The sequence below is a fragment of the Callithrix jacchus genome, chromosome 8, assembly GCF_049354715.1.
Source record: "Callithrix jacchus isolate 240 chromosome 8, calJac240_pri, whole genome shotgun sequence".
Lineage (NCBI taxonomy): Eukaryota > Metazoa > Chordata > Mammalia > Primates > Cebidae > Callithrix > Callithrix jacchus.
The window spans coordinates 123693950-123706351 of NC_133509.1; the positions used below are offsets into that span (position 1 = coordinate 123693950).

General features: G+C 39.2%; 1 protein-coding gene across 5 annotated transcripts in view; it reads left to right on the forward strand.

The window, feature by feature from the left end:
* Positions 1 to 445: 445 nt before the first annotated feature.
* TTC8 (tetratricopeptide repeat domain 8) overlaps positions 446 to 12402 on the forward strand; it is a 56519-nt gene continuing 44562 nt past the window's right edge. For 2 of the 5 annotated variants that reach the window (XM_035261256.3, XM_054240264.2), the window contains exons 1-2: positions 446 to 641; positions 9186 to 9215. In XM_035261256.3, the coding sequence (XP_035117147.3) occupies positions 528 to 641; positions 9186 to 9215 (144 nt within the window). In that variant the 5' untranslated portion in view covers positions 446 to 527. Of the gene's footprint in view, positions 642 to 1522; positions 1574 to 9185; positions 9216 to 12402 lie in introns of those variants that run through there. The other 3 variants (XM_002754183.6, XM_054240265.2, XM_054240266.2) reach the window with 2 other exon arrangements.

A 12402-nucleotide genomic window follows, 5' to 3' on the forward strand; every position in this document is an offset into this window, starting at 1 on the left:
GGCTTTAGGTCTTGATGGGTGGGATGGTACTGTAGAAGCTGTTCACTTGTTTGTATTTCTAGAATCCGAAGATAAAGCTAGAGGGACAAAAACAAGTGAAAGGAAGAAGTAGGACAGACAGCGTACAGAGGATCAACTCTCCAGACTTTCCAGGACCTGCGGGGCGAGCCGAGCATTCGGTTGCTTAGGCAACTGCGCCTCCTGGGAGGGTGGAGGACCCAGGGCAGGTGTCTAAGTTACTACCTTTTTGTTTAGCCACGGTGCCTGCTTCTCAAAGTCAATGAAAGCTGTAGCCTTTAAAAGTAGACCTTTTTTTGCAACCAAAGTTTAGGCACGTTCTGCTGTAGCTGAGTTCTGCTCGAGGTGGTTTTTTTTCTTTTTCCTATTCTCAGGCGCGCTGCGGGCACCTCTCGGGTAAGGCCCCAGCTTTCGCGGGTTGCCAGGCAGAGGCGGACGCCCGCCAGCTCCTAGCTCCACGCCCACCGATCGGCAGGAGCCCCGGGCCTTTGCTGGCCTTAAGTGCAGCCATGGGCTCGGAGATGGAGCCGCTGCTCCTGGCCTGGAGCTATTTTAGGCGCAGGAAGTTCCAGCTCTGCGCCGATCTATGCACGCAGATGCTGGAGAAGTCCCCTTATGACCAGGTACTGGCCAGCTCACGTCAGCCTAAGCATCCTGGCGCCGAGGCTGCGGGGTCTGGGGCGTCCCCCGGCCCCGGGTGGGGAGGCCGGGGAGGAAGGCACAAGGCGGGGCTGATCGTTCGGTCCCCAGAGGCGCCCGGGGCGAGACCTTGTGGAGCTGCGGCTGTGGGTCCCTTGTCCGCCATGTCCGCAGGGATCGCAAGTTCTGTGCGTTGATCGCCCCCTCCTCACAATCTTAAGCCTTCCCTCCCTCTACTTGTCCTAGAGTGAGAGCCCTGAATTTTGCTTTGACGAGGAACTTTGATAATTCGTTTATACTTGCAGATTGATGAGCGCTAAGCTCTCAGTGTTTGCGTTATTAATGTCAAAAAGTAATTTGTATAAGCAAAGATCTGTGACTCTCCACCTCCTGTTAACATAGCTGCCTTCTTCCTTTTGGATCAAACAAATGATCCTCCCACCTCATCTTTAGACTGTTGTCCGAGAGTGGAGGAGGCCAGGAGTTTAGCTTGAGGAAGTTAGAGAAATGAGAATCTAGGAGGGGAAAAGATACATTTATTATTTTAAAAATTACCTGGGCAAGGGAAGCTATAATTTTAGGAGGGAGATATGGGAAAGAAAGGCTGCTTACAAGAAGGAATTATGGCATTGATGAAAAGGTAGGCCGGGCACAGTGGCTCACGCCTGTAACCCCAGCACTTTGGGAAGCCGAGTCAGGCGGATCACTAGATGTCAGGAGTTCAAGACCAGGCTGGCCAACATGGTGAAACCCCATCTCTACTAAAAAATACAAAAATTAGCTGGGCATGGTGGCTGGCGCCGGTAATCCCAGCTACTCTTGAGGCTGAGGCAGAAGAATCGCTTAAACCCAGGAGGCGGAAGTTGCAGTGAGGCGAGATCAGACCACGCCACTGTACTCCAGCCTGGGCGACAGGGTGAGACTCTGCCTCAAAAAAAAAAAAGAACGTAAATAAACTAGAGTAATGTGTATAGCAAGTGGAAAAGGTCGTATACAATGTATGTGAGGGGGGTACAATTCTGGTGGGCAGGTGGCTCGTGGAATAGACGAGGAGAAAAATGGGAGAACAGGAGTAGCGCTGCAGCAGTTAGTGCTTTTAGTAAATGGGGACTATACCTACATAATTCCAGTTCTCTAGCTTTTTCTCTAGTGGTGTTGCCTTGGAAATGTTAGAAAAAAATGGAAAATTGAAGGGAGTTACGAAAGCGGAGGCAAGAGTGTGAATGCTGTTACTAGGCTCTGCCTTAGCTCCCAGCAAATGGATGATGGATGATAACCTGCTGAAATGAACATTTTGTCCTTCAGATAGTACATGTCTCTTAGAACAGCTTATGTTAGTGGTAATGCAAAGCCAGGTTCTGTTCTTGTCAGTTCACGTTAGTTAATAGGACTATGTTGCTGTAGACAAGCATTTTTCCAAGTTGTTTTTTGGCATAATAATCTCATAGATACGCTTAAAAAAATCAAATATGTCTGGGAACCGTGACAAAATATTGACCCCTTTATATTGGTACAACAGAAGTTTGTTAAGAACCTTTGATGTGCCAGACATTGTTCTAGGCACAATGGTTTACAGGACCCTTATGTGCTGTTGTCATTTTTCCACTGAGTTAGGGTAGTTTTCATTCTGTGTTCCACACAACAGCAGTCCCAAGAGAGAGAAAGTTTCCTCATTAAATACATTTGGGAAATATATGTTCCTTCTTGGAGATTCAGGATGCACACTAAAGGCTCTGAGTAGTTTTGAAGAAAAGAAAGCTAATCTTGCCTATTTTTGATTAATCCAAATAATGAAATAGTTCTGAAATTTATTTGACCAGCGGATTCCTTTTTTTTTTTTTTTGGCCCAGAGGTAGGGTCAAGTAATCTTCACTGTTATCCTGGGAAGTTGTTGGTGCATTGGGAAATGTAGGTGGAGCAGGAGTATTTTTATTAATCTTGAGTTCATAGTGACATTCAATATTGCACCTATGAATTGAGATATCAGGACTTTGTATTCATCTCAATGACCTTTTATTGAGTGCTTACTACAGATTGTGTATCCCTTATCTGAACTGTTTGTGACCAGACCTGAATAGAAGTTTTTAAAAAATGTTATTGTTTTATTTTTATGAGCAAGTGTTGATATGTTTGGCTGCAGTAAACATCAGAGAAGATCTAAGAGAATCAGTACCAGAGCTGGAGGAAATTTGATATTCTTTTCCTTTCTAATCATTTTTATTTGTTTTATTTGTTTTGCTGAGGTAATTTATTATGGTTGAACTGTATATATTAACAGAATAATGAGTAGCATTTTACCAGGAATAGATGTTAACTTGATGTTCTCTTACCAAAGTTGGCTTTTGATACAAGGGCTATTGAAATGTTTACAGGATTTACTCATGTTAGTCATTCTTTGACCTAACTTTAAACACTGTGCTGTTATTACTGTATGTTTTTCATAGCACTAGTTTCTGTATTTTGCATCCACTTCTTATTTCATGTTGGAAATATTTCCCAGTATGATTTTTTCCCAAGCTTGAGGACATCCTGCCTTTTCCTTAATTAAAAAAATTAATATTTATGTTAGAATGCTGATATAATTAATGAAGAGCTTTAGGAAGAAAGCTTAAGGAAGTTCCTTTGATGGCAAGCTTGAAAATTCTCTTTCCTTAGAAAATGACACAAAGACGGCAGGTCTGTGTGGTATCCCAAGCACCTGATGCAGTCAGGCACATGGGGGCTCTCGTCGTGTATTTGCTGAATGAGTGCATCAGTCATGTTCATATATGTATTTTGAGGGAGTTGTTCATATGTGCCAGCTTCCCCTCTGTGATGATCATCCTAGTTGCCTGATGATCTTTGTCTTCCCCGTCCCATCCTTAATTCTCAGCACCAGAGGTTCTTAAATGTACACTTTCTTTTTCAAATAAATATAATTTCATTATGGGCCTTCTTAATTCATTTATTTTGAGGGTCAGTTTTTAAAAATCGATTTTTAAAATTCTTTCTGGATTCCTCCAGGAGAGTGTTTCTAATAGTAATGATCATCACTGCTATTTCTTATAGTATTAATTGTTTCAGTAGAGGAAGTTAAATGATGGAGAGATTCACAATCTATGAAAAGCCAACAGAAATGTGATCAGAGCAGGAGCAGATGGTCCTCTCCTCTGCAGTTATCTGGTTCACCTTCATGCTCCTTTAGCCTCCTGGGCATTTATTGAGGTTTCCACATTTGAGAGTACTTTTCCTCTATAACTGTTTGAATTACTGTTCCTGTGCCACCAAACTGATTATAGTATGGAGTGACTTTGAAACTCCTGGACCCATAGAGAAGCCCAGAAATGAAAATATTTCGTCTGAGTGCCACATGGATTCGTTTTTGCTCTTACGTTTTCCCCTCCCTATTACAAAAGATAGTTTTTGTTTTTAATAATGTCATTTTTCACTTTTGGTTTTGCTTATTTTTCTCCCAGATGAGAAAAACCTCTCTAAAATGATTTGTTCTTTATTAATCTTTTTATAAGCTGGTTCAGAGAGCTTCAAAAAGATAACATTTTGGTCCTGATACATTAGCCTATTGAGATGAAGCCCACCTCTAAGACTATTTCATATGCATTTATTTCACCTTTAAGGGATACTGTTTTGGTGTAGAATCATCAAAAGTCTTTAATTATTGCCTTGTATTTTCTATTAGGATTTCTGGATTTTATTTTTGATAGTCAGGCTAGCCAGACAGGTATGATGGACTATGCCAATAGCATGTTTCTTCAGAGTAATACATTTTAATTTGGCTACAAAAGGACTGAAGGGTATATATAATAATATGGTGTTTGGCATTGGGGAAGGGTTCTTGAAGAACATGGGTTCTCAGCTGCTTTTTCTAGACACAGAATGGTGAGGGACAGAGGCCGGCCAGGGTCTATAAGCACGAAGGGTATTAACGTTCAGATCTGTTAAGAATAAAGAAAGAAGGATAACCAATTAATTTATCATAATTTCCCCTTTTAAATTAAACATAGTAGGAATAACCAATTCATAGAGAAGCATTTTCTTTTTCAAAGTGTTCTTTAAATTGTGACTGAAAAAGTGGTTTAAAGTTATAAGATACAAAGAGAGGAAATTCAAAACAGTCCTCGCCATACAGCACTGTGACCTAGAGGGAATGCTTGCTTTTGCTGCTCATGTTGATCATCATCCTGATTAGTTGCTTAATCTGTTTCTGTTCTTTGTGTTCCATATGTCAGATTCATGGCTTTAAAACCAGTCCTGGTTTTTTAGCTCCATTATAATTAAACAGTTAATAAAACGTGGAGTTTTTTTTTTTTTTTCAGGCAGTGGGATTTTTAAAAGACAATATGCTTTCATTAATGGGGTAGGTGTCTGGTAGATTTTCAGATTATTAAAATTGGTGATTCTGAGGGTGGGGCCCATTAGCTGTATGAGAATGGGAGAGAGACTTTTTTCTAACTTACATTCTTCTCGTTTTGCCCAATCTTTGCTTATAATGAGAGATGTTACGGAGAGGAGGGGGTTATTATTGTAAATGGTTTGAAGGAGGAGAAATGGCTGAAAATGACTGGCTTAGATGAAAGACAAGAAACCAGGGCTCCCCAGTGAGCTATATGTTAGTGGTTGGTTGAGACAGTGATCGGGTGATCCAAGCCAAAGAACATATCGTGTGATTATCTAATTGGTTTCCTCTTTGGGACCATGGGGACTTAGCCCGACTTAATCCTTTGATTCTATACCCTGTGGAGCAGGTCCTTTTATGAATTTGTATTCCTGCTGAATTATACAGATTACATTCCACTTGGCTGCGTGGTCACTAGATCTCTGTAACCTTCTGAAACCCATCAATTACTCTATTCTCTTACACTTTTCCCCCCGTCTTTTATTACTAAATTTTGAATAGTCACTTGGCAGTTTATGCGGGAAGCTGAGTAGACTCTTTAGCCAGTACTGGTGGTAATTAGAAAGTTCCATTCAGAATTACTTGGAGATCTAATTCCCTAAAGTAACAGAAACAAGCTAAGAGAATGCTGAACTGTAGGGTAGAAGGAAGAAAGCAAACAGACGTGACTTGAAGTTGATGGTATTGAGTATTTTCTAGTTCTAGGTGGTGGCACGCTACTTTCCATGTTCTATTACCCACTTTGAGGGAGATTGAGGAAGTTTTAATTTGATCTGCCATCACTGGGAGTCAGTTCTGAGTTCTCAAAGGGAAAGTAATAGGTGGTTTGGTGCTTCTATTAAGCTTATACTTGCGTAAGTGTGATAATATATGTGAAAGAACTCCAAAAGTTGTGAAGTTTTCTTAAAAATGCAAAGTTTTATTATTAGTTCTTAACATTCTCCTATGAAGTAGGTAATATTTCTTCAATTTGAAAAGGTACTGTGGTTTATATGATTTGTTCAAGGTCATGGAGCTAAGTGGCTCCCTGAGGATCAAGCCTAGCCCAGGTCTTCTGACCCTAGGGCAAAGCCTGGAGCTTTCTGCTCAACTGCATTGATATCTGTAGAAATGGTTTACTAGACTAAGTGAAGCTACATGGGTGGATTAATTTAAATCACAAAACTATAACTGAGAGAGACCCAAGGAGGAAAGGCTCGGTGATTTTTTTAAAAAGGATTTTTCCCTATTTCCAGATTAAAACATTCTGACTCTTTTCCTTCATAGTCCTGCTCTTGATGTATGTCCAGAAAGCCATGCCTGTCCTTGGTCTTTCCACATCCTACGGTAGTCTGTGTTCCATTCTTGCTGTCATCCCACATACTCAAAGTGCCTGCTATGCACCCAGAGTATCTAGGTTCAAATACTGCTTCTATACCTTTGAGGTAGGAGACCTACAGGACTTGTTTTCTGGTCACAACACTGCTGACCAAAACAGGATCCAGTCCAGACAGGATAAAGTGAGGAAACCAGCAGGTGGCAAGGAAAGCAATCCCTCACTGCCCTCACTGCTTACCAGCATAACTCTCCCACTAGCTGCCGTGACAGTTTAAAAATGCCATGGCAATGACCCAGAAGTTACCACCCCTTTCCATGGCAACAACCTGTAAGTTCCTGCCCTTTTCCTAGAAAGTTCTAAATAACCTGCTCCCTAATTTGCATTGGCCCACCCCTTAATTTGCATGTAATTGAAAATGTGTTTTCATGAGTATAAATGCAGTTGCCAAGAGCCCATAGTTGCTGATTTTGGCCACACTGCTTATGAGTTAGCCCTACTCTGGAAGGAGCAGTACCAGCCAATAAAAGATTGCTGTCTAGTACCACTGACTCACCCTAGAATTATTTCCTGGGCAAAGCCAAGAACGCCCCTGGGCAAAGCCCCAATTTTGGGGCTTGCAGGTCCTGCAACACCTTGCTCTCAGAGTTTTCTCATCTGTATCTCAAAGAGTTGTTATAAAGCTCATTAACATGTGATAAGTGATAAAAAATGTTAGCTGCTATTGTCTGTACAGCTAAGATATTTGCATGCAGGATTCTGTCATCTATATTTTTCTTAAAGAATTGCTGGGAATTTGGAAAGCATTTGTGAGAAAGATGTCCAGTGAAATGGATGGTGAAAGGATGTTGAATATAGTTCATAATCATTGTTGCTCAGTAATTTCCAGAATTACCTCCCCCTTCTCTGACTTTCTTATCTTCCATGTCTTTTGCTTTTCTTTCGTTCACCTAAGTCACCTATAATTTGATCATAATGTGAGTATAGTGTTTGACACATTGTACTGTAATTTAGGTGCCTTCCCCTCTAGAATGTTGTGGAATTAATGTGTTCTCTGCCTCATACCACTTAGGCCTGGTCTCCATTTTGCATCAACACAGGCCCTTACCTGTCTCTGCACCTCCCTACTCATTAGGCCTCTCATTTCCTTCTCTGACCTTCACATATTCCCATAATTTCCCTGCATACTCTTTATCCACATGATCAGTCCTAAATGTATTCCTGAAGGGCAGAGGAACAAAACAGAGGTCACGAAGACCTTCCTCAGTGAGCAGAAATCCTCTGAGGCTGAACTGGTGGTTTCATTTTATGTTACTGGAAGAATCTACCTGTCCCTGGCAAGTCACAGCATCTAGTATCAGTGACTTCTGTCTCCTTTAGCTGATTTTTCCTTTTTAAGCATTGTCTACAATCACCTCCTGTAAACTTTCTCTCCCAGTTTTCTATAATACATTGGATTTATCTTGTATCTCTCCTAAACTTTACCTTTCAGTCCTGCCTTTTTATGTCCCACTTTTTTTTTTAATTTCCAAGAGGCACTGGCAAGAAGGAGCCCTTGATTCCCTCAACCGTTTGTGTGACCTTAAACAAATTACTTACCGTCTCTGAATTTGTTTCCTTATCTGTAAAGTGGATAATAATTCTTGCCGGCTTTCCTTAGATGGTTGTTATGAGATTCAAATGAGATAATGGGCTATAGAGATATATATGCGAGTAAAAAGAAAAAAGAGTAGAAAGTGTTACTTTCATCTGGCATGTCATTCCCTGGATTGGTGTGTTTCCTTACGTTTGGACTGTGTTTAGGAAATCTGTACTTTTTCCACAGCCTTTGTAGTCACACTGGAGTTGAAACCCTCCATAGCTATGTGTTCTCTAGTTGCTGTTTTGTGTTTGGTTCAGTTGATTGCCAAATCTTCTCTAACTCCCATCCTCTGGGGCCCTCATTTTCTAGCCAACTTAACCTTTTCCTCTCATGTCCCTACCATATGTCATGCTAAATAAATTACATGTCCTTACATGCTGACCATATGGTTTTTACACTGTTTGTACTACTACTAATATTTTTAAAAAATATGTAAGTTGTTTTTGAATATAGAGGCTGTAGATGCAAGGATCTTTTTTCCCTTTTCTGTTTCTTAGTACTTTCCCCAGTAAAACAGATTAAGTGCTCAACAGACGCTGCTGACTAGACAGACGTGTAAATGTAGTTGTTTTATAAATAAATTTGTTGTCTGATTTTTTTTAAACTGATGGGTTTCTATTTAATTTGTACACAAAAACTCAGATCCTGAGTTTAGCAGCATCTGACACTAATGCATATTATGTAGTTTATTTATACAAATTTCTTGGAGGATATTATAGTCAGAATTAACTTATTGTCAGTCATGAATCCCATTAAATTTATAAGGAATAGAAGGGTTTGTATTGTATGGGTTTTCCTTCTTAAGTGATTAAAGTCTGAATATTTTAACCACCATGAACTTATTTTTGAATGAAAGAAACTATTTCCTTGGTATAGTTATGAAATTATTCTTAATTTCTGACATATTTTGTGGTCATTAAACAAGCAGTTAAGATATCTTCTCTTTGCACTTTGAATGAGGTTCATTAGAATTTCCTGGTCATAGAAAATTTAGCATTCTTCAGTATATATTCGTTTTACACAACTCTTGAGAACACTTGTGTAAGAAGACTAAAGTTAATTTTTGGATTTTTATTGAATATAGAGTTCACCTACAAATACTTGATTGGTTATTAAGACTTTTTATTTTAGAAACTGTATTTCTTAAAACTGTTTACTGCCTTCTTAATGCTTTCCAGGAACCAGATCCTGACTTGCCAGTGTGTCAGGTAAAGAAAGGTCCAGCTGCAACCTTTAGTTTAGAGAATCCTTTAATTGCTATAGCTTAGTTGTTGCTATAGTAGTTTAGAAAATTTGCTGTATATCTACCTGTGGGTTTTTAAAATTAGCCATATCTGTCAGACATTCTATAAATAAATGATTATATTTTCAATACTTTTGGGTATATTGATAGCCTTGTAGGAACTACTGCACTCTACTCATTGGGACTTGGAGCTTAAATGAAAATGACCAAGATGGACTAGAAGGATAAGAAAAAATAAAGGAGGTGAGGGGAACCAAGGACTTAGAAAGGAAGCAGGAGAGTCAGCGGAATGACAGATGTCTGAAAAGACTGTGATGGATGGGATGGCATGTCTTGAGTCAAGAGTGGACTCTGCTTGGGAGGGTGTTGGTTTTAACTGACCTGGTGGCTCTAAGAGACAGGAGCCTGACATGGTGAGGGAGGAAGGAAGGGACACTGGCCAGACAGTCACATCAACCAAATCAATTTGGGTGAGGATGAGAGGCAGCTAGAGACTTGCCAACTGGATAAGACATAAGGGAGTGAATTGGGAAGAAGCCCTGGGAACGAGGAGGGGGGCACCTGGCCAGTGATACTTTTAGTTCAGGAGAGCTGCCAGTGAGTCTGGGACTAAGGAGAGAAGTTGTGTAGAATTGTAAATCAGAGAGCTTAAATGTTGCCAGGTGTTTGCCCTGCCAAAAGAGATGGAATGTTAACAGGTTTTTTTTTTTAGGTAAATAAGAGACTCGAACCTCATTAGGGGTTCATATGAGTAATCAGCAAACCTTTTAGAATAGAAAGCAACTTACAAAGTACTCTTATCGAGGCCTATGTAGTATGATGTGGCACTGTGTTCTTTAAAAGGCTGACGTCTGTCTTTTGAATGTTCATAATCTTGATTTACGAACTGATAGATGGGCAAAACTATTTTTTTGGCATAATATGGATACAAGTCATTCAAAAAGGATCGCTATTATAAATACTGTAGATTTTGTTCTCAGGAAATTTGGAAAATTTTGTTTAAAATTTAAAACATCAATAATTTGCATTGTAGAAATGGTTTTAAAACTATAAATGGCATTTAAGAGCTTCAAACTAGCATAGGGACTTCATGAAAAACCTGTATTTGGCATTGTTTTCCAGTTCTGTTGGTATAGACCTAATTATCCGTTCCATAATGATACAAAAGGGAACAAGGCTGACTAGATTCTTTTGGCCTTACTATTCACACTTTTGGAGTTTCTTCTTTTTGCACAATTTTACAACTTCAAAAGGAATGAGGCTGTATACAGTAACAGTTCAGTATTTTGTGCCTAAGTTTTCATTTTCATAGAGTAGGCAGAATGTCAATAGTTACGAGTCTTATGATGTCTAAATCAGGTCGGGCAGACTGTTCCTTTGGTAGCCTTATTCTAATAATAACCTGAAGTCGTTTCTTACATGCTTTAAACTACTGGCCTTGCATTCTTTCTTAGGAGGAACAGAATAATTTAAATATGTTGTGCTCAGTCAGCAGAGTTTCAACCTCTTCATATGTTTATTTTCATAACAAAAACTGAATTAATGTCACAGAGGATAGAATGAGTGAGTCAATATTTTCCTGATGTTTGCTGGCAACTATCTGCCTCAGAAGTACTGTCCTATAGACTAACTCAGTTGGTGAATGAGATAGGATTGTGTTTCACAGATATAAAGGGAAAAATTGATATGATTATTCATTTGGTTTGGGAGAATCTGTGCTTTTCCCTTAAAAAACAAAATTCCAAAAGCATCAGTTATTTTTATTAATATTATGGTACTTGAATACATTAATATTCAAACAAATTTACATAAACTATTTTTTCAACTGCGTGACTCCCATTTATTCATAACATACCTGCTAAGGCAAATTTATATTTTTATTTAGTTTCAAGGGGCAGTTTGGGATTATTGTATATGCTTTGTTATTCATTTTATTTTAATTACAGAATAGTTTAAAACTTTTTCTGGGTTTGTTTTTTAAAAACACACAGGGGATTTTAGGGCTGTAAAACATACTTGGCTTGTTTCCAAAGTAAAGAAATTTATTATTTTTTTAAAGCCAAAGCTCCATCTGCTGTTTTCATTAAAATCTCAAGAATTGTTCACATTGCCAGGAGCGGTTCTTTGAAAACAGTCTGATGTTTAATCAAGCAGTGATTTGTGATTTTCAAGGTCATTTTTTGTTAGGAGAGAAGATAACTCAGGAAGATTAACTTTCTCAAACAGTGACACCATTTAAAATTGAATAGCAGCATGAGTAGATTTTATTCTGGAGCTGTAAATATCAAAAATTCATACCATTGTTTTAAGAATTATTTTAGAGATTAAATTAATATTTATCTGTTTATGTTTTTTAAAAAGTGCATTCTTATGGAATATAATGTTTAAAAATACATTCCTAGCCTTGGTGCAGTGGCTCACACCTGTAAACTCAGTACTTTAGGAGGCCGAGGTAGGAGGATCACTTGAGGCCAGGAGTTCAAGACCAGCTAGGGCAACAAAGTGAGATATCCTATCTCTGCCAACAAACAACGCTGGGCGTGGTAGTACACACCTGTAGTCCTAGCTACTCTGAAACTTGAGACCTGAGGTGGGAGGTGGGAGGATCACCTGAGCCCTGGAGGTCAAGGCTGCACCACTACCTTCCAGCCTGGGCAACAGGGTGAGAGCCTGTTTAAAAAAAAAAAAAGTTCCTATTTGACTTTGACTTTAGAAGTATTTATTCATATTGCAGGGAAGGAAGGGTGGATTTTCTTTTGTATATTTTGTTTAGTCTAATATAAAAAATTTGTAACTCTTTAATATTTAAGAGGTCAGCTGGGGGATGGATGTCAAGAATCATGATGGATTACACTATGAAATAACAGTGTGAACTTGACAATAGTTAAAAGTAAAATATATTAATAACCAACTACATAAATGCTGCTATAATGATAAAACCTGACCTAAGCCTGGGCATGATGGCTCATGCCTGTAATCCCAGCACTTTGGAAGGCCAAGGAGGGTGGATCATCTGAGGTCAGGAGTTCAAGACCAGCCTAACCAACATAGCAAAACCTTGTCTCTACTAAAAATACAGAAAATTAGTGGGGCATGGTTGTGCATGCCTGTAATTCCAGTTACTTGGGAGGCTGAGGCAGAATCAAGAGTTT